General features: G+C 44.0%; 1 protein-coding gene across 2 annotated transcripts in view; it reads right to left on the bottom strand.

Moving 5' to 3' along the window:
- Nucleotides 1-7,131: 7,131 nt before the first annotated feature.
- Nucleotides 7,132-18,846, bottom strand: part of arhgap35a (Rho GTPase activating protein 35a) — a 68,573-nt gene continuing 56,858 nt past the window's right edge. For both annotated transcript variants that reach the window (XM_084351129.1, XM_084351130.1), the window contains exons 4-7: nucleotides 15,964-16,041; nucleotides 14,183-14,314; nucleotides 12,576-12,681; nucleotides 7,132-11,295 (exon numbers count right to left, since the gene is read on the bottom strand). In XM_084351129.1, the coding sequence (XP_084207255.1) occupies nucleotides 10,797-11,295; nucleotides 12,576-12,681; nucleotides 14,183-14,314; nucleotides 15,964-16,041 (815 nt within the window). In that variant the 3' untranslated portion in view covers nucleotides 7,132-10,796. The remainder of the gene's footprint in view (nucleotides 11,296-12,575; nucleotides 12,682-14,182; nucleotides 14,315-15,963; nucleotides 16,042-18,846) is intronic.

Below are 18,846 nucleotides of genomic sequence, written 5' to 3'. Positions count from 1 at the left end.
TTACATTGCTTTTGGCTAACTTTTTTTAAACATTTATTTCTACCATTTAGGCTAGCCATCCTTTTAGCTAACTCTTTTGAATGTTTACATTACATTTAGCCCCGTTTACGTTACTTTTAGCTAACCATTTTAACTGTTTACATTAGTTTTAGCTTTTACTTCTAGCTTACTATTTCCACTTATCTCTTTTAGATAATACTTCAACCTTTAACATAACTCTTAACCAACTATTTTAACCATTTACATTACTTTTATCTAATAGTTTCAACCATTTAGGCTATCCATCACTTTTAGCTAACTATTTTAACCATTTATATATTACTTTTGGTAGCTTTTCATTAATTTTGGCTAACAACTTCTAACTATCCATTACTTTAAGCTATTTCAACCATTTATCTTTACTTTTAGCTTACTATTTCAGCCACTTAGCCATTTTAATCACTTATCAATTGCTAACTATTTAAACCCTTCATCCATTACATTAAGCTCAAGTGTTTAGACTTCCCAGCTCGCTTGCTAACGATTTTACCCACACTCTTAATTACAACCCAACAATTAGTCGAGCTACTACTGCCGCCTTTCCAAGTGGCAGTTGCATAAGTACATCATAGGGTAAGTACCGCTTGTTTTTAGAGGAATACAACGGCAAACTGATCTAGACCAGTTTTCTGACTGCAGCTTGTGATAGAAAAAGACTGTACACATAGCTCAGTTTGAAACATTGAGAGATGTTCATCGAGCCTATCACAGCCAAGTCTAACTGAATTTGGCGAGGCATCAACACCAGCCCTCTCAGGAGCAACACGCCGCCTGCTGTAACCACATAATAACACACATCGCATCAGCTAGACCCATCTGTTGAGATGACACAGGTAATGTGCCTGACCCTGTTTTCTCTGTCTCTCTAACTGAGAAGTGCTGGCTGTTCAGGGTTGAGGAGTGTGAGCGCCGGGGAGCGGGACCTGCTGTGCTGGGGAGGAAATTCTCAGGGCGATCGATGCGGAGGATTAGGGCCGGCTTTGGGGCTCAGAGGCCTGGATCTGAGCAGTATTCTCAGTGGGGCCCCTGGGAGAGCTGGAGAGGAAAGCTGGAGGAGAGAGAAGAGTAGGGCCAGGGGAGAGAGGAGAGAAGGCTAACCTGGAACTGTCAGGAGGCTGAGAGAGGGTTGGCCAGGCTGGGAATAGCAGAGCAGTCATGGTCCCACTTGACATTATGAATGGCACTGAAAGTCTGCCACCCACTCTGATAAACACACACTGGCCAGTCTGATTGGATAAGCTGCAGAGCAAAGAGGAGGGAAGAGGAGATTTAATGTAACAAGAAAGAGAAAAACAGATAAACACAGATGAAGTTGGTTATTTTGTCTCCTTACACTCCATCTTTTTATTTTCCTCAGGCCAAATGGGTAGTTGTCTTCTAACTTGATGAGTGCAGCACACAACAAAAGGCTCCCTCCGTCTGTGTGTCTGCCTCTGATGCTCATGATTGGTCAGCCCATTCGCCAGCTCGCCGCTCTCCCCCGGGTACAGACGGTTGGATCCATGATTCATTTCGCAATGAGGAAGGAAAAAAAAAAATAGGAGAGAGCGCATGTGAGAGAAGAAACAGCCAAGACCACTGGGAAATTATACGGTGGAGCGGCGTGGTGGATCTGGAATTAAACGGCATAATTAATCAAGCAAAAAAACAAGCACGTTGCTCATACATTTATTATTTGCATGTTTTCCACTTCAGGAGATGTAATCAGCAGATATACGTTCGGGCCCCTGATCCTTGTCGCGGGGACCTGGAGGCCGGGAGCCCATTTCGACCACTGACCCTAAAAGTGTAAAGTGGGATCAGTTCTGCTCAGCGCTTTATTTTTTTTCTCCCTGACTATCATCTCCACACAATGCCCTCTGCCTCCAAAGTAATCTCCACAACAAGCAGAACAAGTCCCACAGAATCATGTTGTTGTCTCCCTGTCCTTTAAATTAGGGTGTCTGCAAAATTGGGTTCACAACTCCGGGCTCTCTGTGGAGTTGTTCTGCATTATGCAGTGTGTGCACTTGACCCGATGAGGAAAAAACAGCCACGTTCAGAAAGACAGCGTGGAAATAACACAGCGATATGATTACATACTTGTAAGGAGCAGAGAAAACCATATAAACACATCATAAAAAAAGTAAAAATAAGTGGTTCACTGTTACAAACAGAGCTACAAAGGTCACATTAGGTTACAAGTGATTAAGTGTAACCCTGAGCGCTAGCATATCATCATACTGTATCTTTATGAAAGCGAGTCCTCTTTGTTTTTGTTGATTTGCACTGGTTTTCAGCACGGGTAGTAATTTAGCATTTTCTTTATTGATGCACCTGCAAGTTGAGCACACATGAGCTCTGTTAGTGGTCTTATGTTGCTTTAAAACTCATTGATCACAGTGCTGACTGTCAGCTCTGTTTTGTACCGTCCTGTTTTGTAGCTGTGAAAATGATGATTTAGTCATTTTGCTCTCAGTGTGATTCTGCCGGCCCTCGTGGTCAATTTCAATGTTATTTTCAAGGTATTTCTCTTACGAAAACCTCATAAGGTCGGCAAACTGAACACTGGTTCCCAAAACTTTTGGCTTGTGACCATTTAAACACCTTTTGTAGATGATGATGTGATGAGAAGTTCAACAAAAGATCAAGGTTCTCCTCTCTGACTGATCTCTGTTAGCTGGTGTTTGAAGTCCTGCAGGGGGTGAAACTTCTGGTAAAACATAAAAAGCAAAGATTTGGAGAAAGTCATCTCTCTATTCTGCTACACGTCACTGTACATCACTGATTGTTTTCATCCGTGGTGGAAAATGTACCCAAAAACCACACGAGAGTAAAAGTAAAGATGAAAGTCACCCAGACGAATAGTACTTGACTTAAAGTACCTGGCAGTAAATGTACTATCAAAAGTAAAAGTACATTATACACATATTTGGCTCTGATGCAGCGTGTAATCTGCAAAGTAACTAGTAACTAAACTAATCAAATAAATGTAGTGGAGTAAAAAGTACAATACTTGCCTCCATAATGTAGTGGAGTGGAAGAATAAAGCAGCAGGAAATTAAAGTAAAACCAACTCAAAATTGTACTTAAGTACAGTACTTGAATAAATGTACAAACAAGTTCTTTGTGTAACTGAGTATTTCCATTTTTTTTTTAATGTTATACTTTTACTCCACTACAATAGTCTGACAGCTCCAGTTACTAGTTACTTTTCAGATTACCTTCCTGCCCACGTATCTCCAGATGTCTCCAAAACTCATACTTGAGTAAAAGTCTTAAAGTATCTGATGTTGAATGTAATTAAGTATCAAAAGTGCCAGTAAAAGTCAATGATTCATTTATTTACATGTATTGGTCGACTGATTATCAGAATTAGTGTTTTACCAATAAATTCATCTAAAATTTTCTCTAATTTGGCTCTGATGCAGCATGTAATCGGCAAAGTAACTAGTAACTAAAGTAATCAAATAAAGTAGTGGAGTGATAAGTACAGTGTTTGCCTCAAAAATGTAGTGGGAGTGGAAGAATAAAGCAGCAGGAGATGGAAATACTCAATTAAAATTACAGTACTTGAGTAAATGTACTTAGTTACATTCCATCGCTGCTTTTTATGCGGCTGTAACACCTATTTTTCCTCCAAATGATCAATAAATGTAATCTCACTTTCTAATAATCACACTATATCTTATTACTACACATCATCAGTAGTAACAGCAGGCTATAATAACATGTTGTTGTTATTGTGGGATTACTGATGTGATCTCCACCTACACCTCCTGCTCCTGCCTCCTCCACGTGTATCTATAACCCTCATTATGCCCATTATGCGTAAATACATCCGCCCAACACTTTGAAACGTATCACTTTCCGCGCGGGTCAATACGGCTGTTCCTGGAGCGCCGTCATCAATCGAGGTATCAATATGGAAATACCAGTGTGACCCAGACATTAATCAATGGGCTCCTCGGGGAGGAGAGAGGAGGGCAGGGGCACCTAAAATCATCAATGAGACGGATCGGGCCGCGGTCAGGCTCGGACAGTGCGTATTGATAAGAGCATCTCCACCTGTAGCGGCCCGGAGCGGAGAGACAGGCCGCATCTGAATTCAATACCCGCCGCCGCAGCTGCGAGCTCGAAGCCCAGAAAGACACGGTTGAGCGGAGATACGTGCCTCGACTCATCATAAGACCAGTCTCTTTCTCTACATACATGTCCCCTCCTCCTCCTCCTCCTCCTCCTCCTCTGTCTACCTCAACTTTTTTTTCCCGGTCATGCCTCTCCACTAAAGAAGCACCTCTAACACGCAGCAGCAATGACTTCAAATTAACTTCTTTGTCTTTATTCCGAGGCTTATGCTTCCTCCTCCACCTCCTCCTCCTCCTCCTCCTCCCTCCGCACCATCTCTGGAGTTTAGTCAAACCTATTTCCTCCTTCAACTTCAAACTGTGAGAGGGGAAGTGCAGCTCCCACATCAATGAGAAGAGTCTTCAGATGCTCGTCTCAGGCATTCATCTCGCTGTGAGCGCCGGATTAAAACGTCGTCTCGCTGTTGACATCCAAACCTTGACCCAATCAATTAGGTCCATGCTCTGCGTTTGCCTCCTTTACCCGGATACAGCAGAGCGGTGCCTCACGGGTAGTGCGCGGGGCAAGTCGGCCTCCTAGTGGCGCGTTCGCGCACGCACACTGGGAGGAGGCGGCAAAGTGCCCTGTGGAGAAACGTTTCATTAAAGGCAGAAAGGGAATATTAGATGACAGTGGTGTGTTTAAAAGGGCTCACTGGAGCTGTAGTCATTTGTTTCACTTTTGCAAAGTGTGCAAGAATTCCTCATCCGTCCTTCATCTCCATATTCAGTCGAGCAATGTTGACGCTGCCCATATTTGACTTCCAATCAAACCCCACACCGCTCGCTCCCTCATGACACTCCTTAAAGGTTAGAGTTCAAGGGTCGTGTGTCCTGTGTGCACACAGTCCTGCCCTTTTCATTCCCAATCAGCCGCCCGTCTCTCTCTCTCTCTCTCTCTTTTTTTTTTTCTTCCCGTGCCAGAGTGGAGAGATGCACCACAAAGGTCATGGACATGGATTTCCTTTGGTTTGACTCAATGAAAAGGTCAGATGAGGGCACCATGAAATGGCAGTGAGGCCTTCACATCGCCCTCACAGGGACCGGAGTCCTTGCATCACCCTGAAATGGCACAGGCCGAGGCCCTCTGGGGCCGCTCTCACCAGAACCGCGAGGGTCCCGTGAGCCCCCGTGACCTCGTTTGGTCTCCCTGTGGCTTTACTGTCCCTTCAACGGCGTGCAGGAAAGAACAGAGGAACAATCTGCGGTGCAAAGTCTGTCATATGTTGTGTGGAACGAAACTTTTTAGAGCACACTGTGGAGGAAATTCATGTGCGCTTGTCCCCCCTATTTCATTGGAAATTGCCGTTTCCCGTCTTTTCTTACAGTATATGTTTGAAGAGTGTGTGTTGTAGTGTTGCTCTCTGTGGAAACGGATCAGGATTGCTGTGGTATTTTGCTCCTCCACCCAAAAACTGCATCTAGGCCAGCTGTATCTCTGCTGGCAGAGCAGATCGGCTATCAATCGTAAGCTTTGTAAGGATCCCAGTTTCCTCCTCCACATGTCCAAGTGTCCTTGAGCAAGACATAGAGCCCCAAACTTTAGAAAAACATCTGCAAAATTAATGTAATATATCTTACCAGGTGACTCAACGAGTTCAGGTGAATATACGATGAAAAACTGGTCTGTGGTCTCTGAAGGTTGGACTCACACCAAATACCATGTGTGTTATATTCCAACTTACTTAAATCCATTTTATTTATGTTGTTTTGGGCCTACTTTTCATTTTCAGCTTTTTTAGTGTTTCTTAAACCTGGGGGAGTCGGTATCCAATAAGGTGTTGCAAGATAAATCTGAGGGGCTGCAATTCAAGATGATTAACAGGAAATAAATTGATAATCATGCAACTAATTTTTTATTATATTTTACCAGAACCTCCTCTAATCTTTCATGTTGAGCAACCGGATAATCTGACCTCTTTAAGCATCTAAAATCTTTTAATGGACGTCTCTTCATTTCATGGTGTCACATGCTCCAAAGGTTAGGAAACACTGATAAAGACCATCACCTGCATGGATGGATTATTGAACAGGTCTACTGGGCGCAGGGCCCAGATGTGTCAGGGGGCACCCGGGCCAGAGCCTCTGATTGAAGTGACTGTTAACATTTCTTTAAATCTTTGTAGTCAACCATGTGACTAAATAGAGACTGAACACAAAGACACAGAAAACAACAACAGAGACACAAAACTACCACAAGAAGATAACAAACAACTGTGCGGAGAAACAAAACAACTACAAAGACAAAAGACAAGAAAGAAACAAGGACACACACCTGCCACAGACACACAAAACTACAAAAAAGACATAAAAACAACTACAAAGGGACACACACCTGCCACAAAGACACAAAACATCTACAAAAAGACATCAAAACAACTGCAAACGGACGTTGATGAAGGTTTTGTCATCCAGTTCATGGTAACTTCTAAGTGCTGTATCGTAGGCAACTGGACTCGTTTCAGTTTCTTGAAGACGTTTCATCCGAGAGGCTTCTTCAGTTCTGACTAACTGGAGGGGACTACAAAGGGACACACACCTGCCACAGACATAAAACAACTACAAAAAAAGACACACCTATTACACAAAGAGATACAATTACTACAAACAGACCCCGTCTCTTTCAATTGTGGTGCGCTCCTATAAAAAAAGAAGTGAAGAGCCTTATGAATGTGCCCAGCGGCCCGTTGTCTCATAATCCGTCCATGATTTCCCGTAAGTGTTTGCTCATACGTGATGTGCTGATTTTTCATGTGGTGCTGATAAACAGCTATGTATGAGTTCTTTCTTGAAGTTGTTAACAGCAGTTTGACTCACAAACCTTTCCTTTGTGTTGATTCATTTAAAGTTTGAAGTTGACGAAGGATTCGTTACTGCAGACGGTGTCCCAGGACGTTCACCTCTCTCCACAGACTCGATCAGGATTTCCTTTACCTGTTCCACGCGTCACTGATTACTCATGTGTAACAAAGAGACACGAAGCAGATGTTTTACAAGATTTGATTTATTAACTATGATACAGATCACATAAGGCCTTGCTGTATACACCATTCCCATTGAGACAAATTACCATACTCAGCAAATAATGACAGGTTTTTTGTTTGATGTTATCTTTTCTCTTTACAGTACTTCATTTCTTTTTTTTTTTTTATCATTTTCTTTTCCCCCCATTATTTCTTAATATTTTTTTTTTATCATCTCTTAAATAGTGAGAGTGGTGGAGCCCTCTTCCTTGGTTGGGAAGAAATCATGCACTATACTGGGCTGGTCTCTCAATCGTTCACAAAGAAATTGTTAAAAAAAAAAAAAAAAAAATGCTTTGTATTTTTTTTAATTATTAAAATAAAACATAAAAAGAAACTTTATTTTTTTTCTATCACCACTGACTAAAGGGCAAAGTGTTAGACCCCCTAACATACCAATAAACAACCATTTGAATATAGTTTTGCTTGTTTCTCATTTTAACTTAACAGACATCTGTCACCATTGTTGCAAAAAAGAAAAGAAAAAAGAAAAAAGAAAAGCAATGCAGCCACATGTTATCGCTGAACCAAAGTCACATTTTTAATTCAATTGTTCTTCTAAACTGTCACTTTGCTTCCCATCTCTCCCTCGACCCTTTTTTCCACAGTCTTTGGCTGCCTCACAGTCAGTTCAGTATTAACACATTGATATACACAGGGAACGCCACTGGCCGGCGTTCACACACAAGTACCAGTGGTCACCCCTCCTTCCTCCCTCCGTCTCCCAAATAATGATCCCATTCACCAGCTCGCTGTCTGTCTTCCCTCCCTCTCGCTCTCCCCAATCTCTCCCCCATCTCTCTCACACTTTCTCTGAGGATCAGTGTGTGTAATCTGGACGAGCTAACAGGGTTACACAGCGGGGTAATGACCGCAAGGAGAACTGCATTCCTCTCCTTCACGTTTGTTTGGATCACGCTGGTGTCTGGCCGTCCGCCAAGCACAGCTTGCTAGCATGTTAGCTCAAACCCACCCACCCAAACACACACTCTTTAATTCCTCCATCACACACACACACACACATACATCCACACACAAGGTAAATAGGTAGTGTAGACTGATAAAAGCTCCAGTAAGAGTTCAGTGATTGGTTAAAAGGCTTGGGTTTTTTTTTTTTTTCACTCCTTTTGGGAGGAGAGGACAGTCTGGGGAGACATGCAGAGATGCAATTCAGTGTCAAACAGAATAAGTGACCTTGCTGAGCATCTGCTTAACATTAACACACGTAAGTTCACATGCGCACACTCTTTGTCGAGACACACATGCGTGCACGCACACACACTTCAAAAAGCTGCTTCGATCAGGGCTCAGCAGTTCCTCTCGAGCCCCATCTCGCCCGTTTCTACGGTAACGGCAGACCGGGCCGAGGAATTCTGGGATGCTCCACTCCAGTCATGCAGACGGATGAATGGACTGTCTGTTCCGTCTCTCCCGGACCCAAATGTCTCTCTTGGACAGGGAATGACTCGGGGATGTGGTGGCATAACAGTGACAGCAGGGGGAATCTGGTGCAGTGGTTACACTCTCGCAAATCGTATTTCGAGTCCGGAGAGAGCAGGTCTGAGTCGTCTTTCCAGAGAAATGATGCTGTGCCGTTCGAGGACAGCGTGCCGAGGCCTGGAGCAGTGGTTACCAATTATTTCTACCGATAAAAAGCCTCCCACCTGTCTAAGCTCTTACTCTCTGGCCCGTGATGCTACATTGTGCCTCAATCTCCTAAATCTCCATTTCCTTCCACTTAAATATGGCGTCTGGGAGGTGGCACGCACTCCTCTACAAAGGGCTGAGTGCTCTGGTGAAGTGGAAACTAACAACAGAAGACAGAGAGGCAATTTTATTCACTGCATGTCTAATCAACTGCAACACAGCCACTTGCTTTTTTTTGCTACAGAGCCTGAATCTAAATAATCTCAATTGATTTGTACCAGAGTGAAAACTGCTGTTGTTATTTTATTTGCCCTCTGACACTTCATGAGCTCCAGAGTTAAATTCACCTGACATACAATGATGAAAAATCATAACAATTGCACCTATAAGAGAATCTGACGCTACAAAAAAAAAAAAAAAAACAGTAGGAAAATGGTGCTACGCCCATGCAGTAGTGGAGGCGAGGTTATGGCTGCAACACCCAGTTCTTCCTCTAGATGTCAGTGGTGTGCTCCCAGAGAAAGAGAGTAGGGTGGACTGACAATAAAGTGAAAAGGTGGCTGTCATGTCACAGCAGCTCCAATTTAAAATGTGCCTTCAAAGTGCTCAGAAAAGTGCTTTTTGAACAAGGTCCTCACTGTGGAAACTGCAGCGTCGACTCGCTCGTAAAACCACTGGAGCGTGAAAGAAGCGACATGACAGGTGAAGGTCCAACCCTGGAATTATTCCCACTATCTGACTAATACAGGGAAATTCAGGTTACACAAAATGGCATGGATACATGCGCACACAGTCACACAGACACTTGCACACAAGGCCACTCATTGAGCAACAGGCCAGGAGATCTCTGCGTTCTTGTGAAATGAAGAACAGAATAAACAAGAGTGTGAATGTGACTGAAGAATCAAGATTTGGACCAATTAAAATATCCACTTTTTAAGCTGCTTTCTTCACATGTTTACAAAGATGAGGTCGAAGTTCAAACCGAGAGAGAGAGAGAGCAAACAGGAGACTGGGAGGAGGAGCCTTCCCAGAATGCTAAGGGTGTGAGAGCCCCCATAATCCTTTGCTCCAATTTGCTGCCTAGTTAGATCCGGTCGGTTGAGATTGTTTTTTTTTCTGTGCTTGGCATACTGCCTTGACTGAAACTGAATTTTTGTGAGTGTGTGTGTGTGTTTGTGAGGGGTTGACTGATAGGAATGTGTAAGTCGCAGAGGACAGAACATCCTGTCGGGAGAGTCGTAAGACGTGTTTCTTGCTCCAGTCCTCTGCACAGTGGTGAAATAAACAAACGCACGTTCAGGACCTGCTCTCTGCTCTCCAGGTAGGTACAGCAGGTGGGTTGGTTTGCAAAAACTGACCACCAAAATTCCCAGCACAGTTAGACGCTACTACGGGATTGAGGAGGATGGTTGTCAGAGGCACACTGGCCACTGGGTGTTTGTGTCAAGTGTGTGTCTGTTTGTGTGTGTGTGTGGTGAAGCAATCCCAACATAACAGATCATATTCGCCCTTGCACTTTACTTCCGAGGCCCCTCCCTGAGTCCCTTTAACAGTTACTGGCATCATCTCACTCTTCTTCATTAGTGTGTTTGTGTCTAGGTTCTCTATAAGGCAAGGAGGGCAGGTCTAGATGAAGCGAGACTGAGAGACAAAGGGATAAAGTGGCGAGGAGGGAGAAAGATCATACTGCCAGTTCAGAGGCTCTTCAGTGTTCCCCTTTTTCTGCGTTGCGTGTGTGTCCATTTTTCTAAAAGCAAACGGAGGTTCAAGCGCCCCCTTCTTCTCCCAAACATGTAGGTTTCTCCCTGTACATACTGCATCTCACTCAATCTCTCCCAACTTCTCTTCCTACCTCCTGTTCTCAATTCATCTTCTTTAATTCCTTCCCAAAACTTCAAAATCTCTTATTCTGAACCCTTAAATCTCTCTGAATCTTGTTATCCGTCATTTTTTTCCCCTCTTTCCCTTGATCCCTGGTTCACAGCGTGTGTTGTTCCGTAGGGGGGTGATGGGGGTGCAGGGAGGGTGGCAGCAGGGCTGGGATCGGGGATTGAGGGGTGGCGGGAGGGGAGTGGGGCGGGGACTGATGTTGATGTTGATGGTGGTGGTGGTGATGGTGGTGGTGGTGGTGGATAGGGGGGCCGTAATGGGGGATGACAGGTGGGGTGGCGGGAAGGACGTAGGGAGTCGGGGACGGAGTCGGCGAGGATGAGTAGCCTCCAGCCATGCAGGAGTAGGCCGAGGTTCCTCCCCCGGAGGAGAGCGTGGAGGTGGGGGAGCCGGGCAGGCCGTCAGCCAGTGGCTGATTGTAGAAGAAGTACGAGCACTGGTGGATGAAGCTCTCGATGATTGTCTGGTAGGTGCGGGTGGCAGTCAGGGCGTCCATGGTGGTGAAGTCTGGTCTCATCAGTGTGGGCCAGAAACAGATGGACAGGTTCTCACTGGTCATCAGGTTCAACTTGTTGTTCTGGCTCACCCTGGGATACACAAAGAATGTCATTTTAGCAGAAACTTTCAGAAAAGGGATGCTTCACATGATCTGCTGCTGATCAAAACCTCATGGTGTCCTCTATATCTCCTGATCACATAAGCTGATGCCATTATGAAAGGCTTTCGCTCATAATATGGCATGAAATTGAAACAGTAGAAGTCTCTTTTATCTACAATGTATTATTAGGCTGCATCAAACAATTATTTTCATTACCGATTAATCTTAAAATCATTTTCCGAGAGTTCTAGATGATGTCACCGAATATCTTCTTTTGTTCGGCAAACAGTCCAAAACTTAAAGATGATCAGTTCACAGTGATATATAGCAGAGAAGAAAAGAAAATCCAAAGACTGGAGACCAGAAAGTGTTTAAGATTCTTGCTTAAAATTGCTTTCAATAACAATCGATTATCAGTATAGTCACTGATTAATTTCTTGGCAATCGATATTTGCAACTTATCTAATATTTTTTTATTTTTAAATAATTTAACAAGTCTATGCCAGCAACTCTGAGAGGCACAGTGGTGTTGTAAGCTCAATGCTAATGCTAACATACTCACAATATTAGTATGCTGATGTTTATGTGGAATGCTTACCACGATCATTGTATCATCTTATCTTAGTGTGTTAGCAATGCTAACATTTGCTAATTAGCACTAAACACAAGGCCCACACTGTGACTTCATAGGAGTGCACTGCTAGACCAGTGGACTGATTCTCAAAACATTCTCACTTACATTACCCACAATGCAACTTCAACATCATTGGAGGAACTTTATCAAATTACATGCAGCTTCCTCTGGAACCACAAAAGGCTATTTACTACTTTTTCACAAATGCAGTAGTACTGCCCAACACCTTTAGTTTAATGTGTAAAATTGGTGGAGTTACCCTTTAATCATCTTGCGACCCCTTCAGATTTATCATGGGACCTCTCTGGTGTCCTGACCCACAGGCAGGGACCCATCTGATATATAATATAACTATACAAACTCTTCCTGGCATTTTTGGAGCACATGCAGAAGTCAATTTGTCTTACCTAAGCTGACAGAGCTACTAATACATAAACAAACTGCAACATCCATTACCTTCCACACACAAATAGAGATTAAACAACCTCTGTGTTAACACAGATCATGACTCAACCTGAGTAAAACCACTACTTTGTCAGTTTCGGTGACGTCACCGCGAGGTCACTTGACTGGGTGACCGGCGGTGTAGTCAGCACGGCTGTCAGAGGCCATCTCTGACCCCGTCACTCACTCACTTGTTCAAGTGGCTGATGACATATTTGAAGACCTCGTAATTCTCCTTGGGGAAGCGGCGCAGAATGTCCTTCATCGTCTGGAAGCGCTGCTCCCTATCGTTGATCTCTGAATGGTGGCAGAGAGAGACGAGAGGTTAGAGGAGGGAGGAAAGTGGCTGAAAGAAAAGATTAGGGGAATCTGAGGAAAAGATGTCAGGGGAGTGTGAGAGTACGGAAAGATGAGGAGGGACAGGAGGAGAGGGGGGTGTACAATAGAGGAGAGTTTGAAGAGCATAGTGAAAGCAATTGGATTCAGCTCTCAAAGAATCCGTGCAGGACACAGTGATTTCATCCTACAACAGTACGAGTTTCACACATCCGAGTGATGAAAACACGCACGCACGCGATTCAAAAGGACTCCAAACTACACTTCACCAGACAAAGACCACACACATTCCAGGGGAGAAACATACTGCGCATACACCCATCACAACGTCCTATAAACACGTACACACGCACACACTCACTCACATACACACACACACACAACCAAACACTCACTCACATACGCTGGGTGTGTTGAGCCTGATGGCAGCGAGGAGTGAGTCAGAAAAAGCTGACGTCACCAGCTAACACAGTCCATCCTGTGTGAATGTGAGCGAGGCGAGAGAGCAGCAGATGTTCTCATCCACATCACAAATGTGATTTACAATCAGAGAATCTGAGTTTGTATTCCCTCAATGAGGTCAGCGTGGATCAAAAACAGATTTGAGGCGTAGTGGCTTCACACAGCCTCAGTTCCTCCTGCTGCACATCCATCATCGGCAATCAAAACTTAACTAACTTCCTACGGCTTATTTAAAGCAACGTCACCATGACAATATCCACTAACATCCACCGCAGCTTCTTTCTACATCTCTCTTCTCCTCCACCTCTTCTGAAAATGCCGAGCATAATTTGCTATTTTCTCGTCTCCAGCTCACTTTTTCTCTTTCACTCTCTCCTCTTTTTCCTCTATTGTGGCACAGACTGCAGGAGCTTTATCAGGTCTCTGTCACGGCTGAGGGGTCTCGCTGGGGCCGTTAAAAACACACACACACACACACACACACACAAATGCAGAGCTCGGTGAGTGACAGCAGCCTTGCGGCCCCGGGGTAAATCTCTGGCGCGATGCAAGACTAAGCTACGCCTTAAATCTCCATTCCGACAGATTACAGGACACAAAGAGAAAAAGAGGGGCCGTGGAAAGCGCAGGAGCACCCTCGTTTATCTAACATATGACTGTTTTCTCATGACTTCATCCGGACCCTGTTATCCATAGCGCTCCTGCATCCCTCCATCATGTGCAATCATCCCCACATCCTCCCTCCCCAAAGCTTTAAATATTCTCTCCTCCATCCATTTTTCCTCCGTTGCCCGGCTCCTCACCGAGGAGGCAAATCCAATTCTCCCCATGGATGGATTTGGATTGCAAGAGTTTTGCTTGTTAGGTTAAAGAAAAGTTACAATGAAGGGGAAAGGATTTAAGGCGAAATCCAATACACCCCGGATTTTTTGTGGAGAACTCGCCCCACATCCCTCTGCCCCGCGTGTCCCCTCACACCCAGACCCGCCCCAGGACTTACTGAAGGCCTCCACCAGCTCTCCCTGCATGCTGTAGGGCACCAGAGGCTCAGGCAGCTCAGAGAAGAAGGCCTTCATGGCTCCAGCTACTGTGTTGATGGTGAAGTCTTTCTCCACCAGGTCCAGGTTGTGGTCTGGAAAAGGGTGCAATGGAAAGAAGATATTTTGAGCAAAAAACACACATATCACATATATACAGTAAATAAGGTATGTGGGCAAAATGGACAGATTATAAAAACCTCAGGAACAACAGCTCTGTGAAAAGAAAATGGCTAAAGCTTGCTGTGTAAATGTCTCATCCACCATGTCACCAGCCATAACTCGCGTTGTATTATTTACAATACGTCACCTAAGGAAGAGCCATGTGAGGTAATCTGTCCAATCAGCAGAGCCATCTGGTTGGTTACATCACTCTCCCCGTGTGTTATCGTAATGCGGATCTGCTTGTCAGTGACGTTATGTGAAGTTTGGACTAAGAAGTAAAAGGACATTAAATACCACAATCTCTACAGTTTACCCGAAAACTAGACTTAGGACGCCTTCGAGGTCAATCGCGATCAAATTTCGCCAGATCACCCGTCCCTTCACGGTGCCTCGACTTATCAATGAACAGGAGTGTTTTATGGAAATGATGGATTTTTATATGAGTTTTCTATCAATGTGATAAAGTACCTTTATTTGTCAGGTGTTACATTTTCTGGATCAAAAACAGACATTCCTGTCATGTCATTGATTTTACAGAAAATTACGATATATATCGATATTACAGTGTGAAATTACTGTTTATGATCGTTCAGGTGTTTTATCCATTTCACCCACATACTGCCCAAACAGGAGTGTCTCTGACCTCTCAATTTCTCTCAATCTTCGGTGATGTAACTCGGCATCGTTTTGGTTTATAAACACACTTAAATAAGAGCAGAATTAACTGTAGACAATTATAAAGTCGATTTGAGCAGAGCGAGACAGCTCAGACAGTAAAACCACTAGAGTGGTGCTCTAGTGCTCTAGGGAGAGCATGTGTGTGTGCAAGAGACTTAATTAAAAAAAGCCATTTTCTGATAACTTTTTACTTTCTACAGAAGGGTAGCATGTGTAGAAGTGAGAGTGGCAAGAAGAAAGTAATACAGATACGCTGAGCGGCTTCTTAAAACAGCCTCCCATTTAGAGAGTTTCCAGCACGTGGTGTTTCTGACGCTGCTTTTCTCCTGTAACGAGTTATCTGAATCTTCCGGGAGCTGATGAAGTGCCATCTTCAGTATGGCCATGAGGCACCTTCGCTGTAGTCTCGCCTGTAATTGTCTCGTCCCATCGGCCTGAGGCTCCGAATGATTCAACGCGGGGCTTCAACTCTGATTACCCGTGTTGGATTTTAACCTCGACCAGGCGTGGACGTCCGCATACACACGTGCGTGCACAGGCCATCTTGCTCTGCTATCTATCTCGGCAGCGACATGCTTCATTAACCAAACCAATCTGGAGGTAATTAACTGCCCGCGCCGGATAGACACACGCGTGGAAACACACAAGTTGAGAGCACTTGTACAGTACACACACGCAGGAGCAGGTAGGAGATTGAGGAGGCAGCTCCGCAGTCTAAAAAGGAAGCCAAGGCCAATTCCCTCAGTAGAATTAATACCCTTGGTTAATTAAGGGGATCCAGGCTTGTTATAGATAGAGGCACACACAGAAACACTCACATCTTCATGGCCTTGTCTTCACACGAAGCAAGCGTACAGCTGAATCACGAATTAGCATGTGTGAGTCAGAAAAAGTGACTTACCTTGGTCAAACTGCCGCTGCATGCTCTCCATCTCCGCCTTGTTCCCGCTGACCCTGTAGATGCCCTCTGTGCTCAACCCTATTGGAAAGGGAGAGAGAAAAGAGGCGTTTTATTAGCCCAGTGTTGGTTTCATGTGTTTAATTTGCACCGAGTATTTACAGCAGCTGATCAATCACCTCCTTAGATATATCACTACGCCGGGTACAGATGCACTCTGAAGGGCTGAAAAAGTAGAGCTAATGCAGGCAGCTCTAATAGCTTCTCCCCGTGTCCTGCTCCATCTAAACACACTATTAGCACTATTTATTAAACTCATAAAGAACTCCTGCGGGCCCGCTAAGAGCCCACTGATACGCTGTGACAGGCTGAAGTTGCCTCAGCGCCACACACTTTCAAATGACTTGAGGAACTGCAGACGCCATGTGCTTTGTGTCTCACATCCAACGTCCTACTTAGGAAGATATTTACTGAGGATTTGCAGCATTTCTTTCGACACTTAACAGTCAAATTGTGTGACTTAAAGTGGCAACAGACAACTTTTTTTGCTTCTTTATCATTCTGAAGTAAATAGTCATTGCACAGTGTAATGGATGTAGAACAAGGCCACCATCTGCTTATAGATTGGTTCCCTATAAAACGTCTCTTTCACTTTGCCGTTCAGCCTGCCCACCGGGACTGATTTTCCCCCCAAAGATAATGGCAGCAGGTTTGGGCCGATGTTAGATATAATCGAATATCACCGTTGTTTTTTACTTTGGACATTAGCCAGGCTGCTAGTTATAGCTATGTTGAAAACACTGCGACAGCAGCAGCAGCAACAGTGCTACCACAAAGAAGCACTAGGAGGGGGAAGAGTTGGAAAGTTATCCACGTCTGCTTTAATATCTGGAAAAAACACTGTTTTGTTGAACACACACGTCCAGAAGGTATTATATAGTATACACTTTGGTGCATTTGATAATTCAGGCGACTAAAGTGGCAGCAATGAAGAACACTGCAGGTGAATACATTAGGTGCCTTAACAAGAGCTCTCCATTCATTACTTCAACAACACAAAACAAAACAGCGGGGATGCAATTTTTCACACAATTCTGCCCGTCTGTTTTTTCTCAACTTCAGCTTGAATATGTACTTTCCCAGACTTTTAATGGATCACAGCAGGTGCACTCTGAAGAAGCCAATTGAATAGTTATTAAGGAGGCCTGGTTGGATTTTTATAATCCATTTACAGCAATAACCTTCTCCTTTGCAATCTAATAAAGTCGACAGTTTTCTATAAGTTTTAAGAGAAAAAAATCTCACTGATTTTGCGCAACTCTGCCAGGCCTTTTTAATTAAATCGCTGATCTTTTTTGTCGAGCTGACAACTACCGACTAAATAAGCTAATATTTCCTCACATGCCGTCTAACTTTCATCCTGCGGGAAAAAAAATAGAGGTTTGAAAACTGTCAGCCTTTCAAAATATTTTAAGTTCAGCCACGGAGAGCGCTTGTTTTTAGCTCCGCTGCTTTGCAGACACGCTCAAAACATGTCTTCAACAGCTCAGCGTCAGTTCTTAATTAGCATATCACATCAGTCGTATGTACTCTGAGTAAATACCACCCGAAATTGGAAGGAATTTAACTGACGGTAATTTGCAGTAGTCTCGTATTGGATGAAATGGATCCATGCTCATATAGATCGTAAGCATTCACCTCAAAGGAGGACAGTTACAGAAAGCTCATTAATATTTTTTCCCATTTAAACAAGATAAGGTTCCACCTCCCACCCTTGAAATTCTCTGTTTGTCGACACTTTGGAGGCGATACAGGGAGACAAAGAGCAATCCAGAGGGAGTGAGGGAGATAGGGAGTGGCAGAAAAAGAAGGCGAGATAGAGGGAGGAAATGAGAGAGCTCTCAGTCAAGGCATACAGCATCGATCTGCTCCTTCTACCAATCAATTATCCACAAAAGCTTTTCTAGCCAGACACTAGGAAAACAGGGATGGGAGGAGAGATAGGGAGAGGGGGGGAGAGGCGCAGCAGTGGTGGGGGAGAGAGAGCGAGAGATAGCGGCAACATAGGACGAGCACCCATGTATGAGAGAGATAGCGGGGGAGTGTGAGGACGTCTAGGAGTGAGGGTCAGGCTGATGAAAGAGAGACTGAGAAAAAATAAAGGGATTAAGATAAGGAGGGATATATAGAGGGACGGGAAATGTGTTAGAAACAACAAAACGCATAAAAGATGGAGGTTACAGGAGAATGAACACCACAAGGCAGGGGGAAGGGAAGAAAAGTCAGTGGATGAAGAAGGTCAGTATAAGAGTTTTACAGTGATAGCTCTGAAAGGTGAGCGCTCCAAAACAGACGGCAGCATCCTCTTCCTCTGGGGTCAAACAAAGCACCAGCACTTCCTGGGGTCAACGTAAATATGAGCACTTCCTGTGGCAAACAGCATCCTGAAACAATGTGTGCTTAAGCCCTACGGAAAGTTTAACGTCTGCTTTTAAAAAGGGACTGTTCACCTTAAATAAAAAATACATATTTTCCCTCTAACCTGCAGCACTATTAATCCACGTAGGTTGTTTTGGTGTGAGTTTTAGAGATGCCTGCCTCGTCTCGAATGAAATGGAACGATATCAGATTTCAACTCTACAATTATTCATTAAAAACAAACTTCAGGCACTCATGCATGGAGAAGGAACAAAAACAAAATACCTTTTATAATTCAAAAGAACAAAACAGAAATGTGTTTGCCAAGTTTAAAGAATGTTTGCTGATCTTTGTCCTCCATTTCGTACCCCGATGAAAGACCTTCAAGGTCGAAATCTGTCAGTGTTTTATTGTTCTGTAAGTAGCCATGTTCTGAATAAAAGCTTTTAAACCTTATTTAAGTATTTT

Source organism: Pagrus pagrus, assembly GCF_965226575.1.
Source record: "Pagrus pagrus genome assembly, chromosome: 4".
Classification (NCBI taxonomy): Eukaryota; Metazoa; Chordata; class Actinopteri; order Spariformes; family Sparidae; genus Pagrus; species Pagrus pagrus.
Note: the sequence above shows the minus strand (reverse complement) of the source record. Positions and strands in the feature narration are given on the sequence as shown.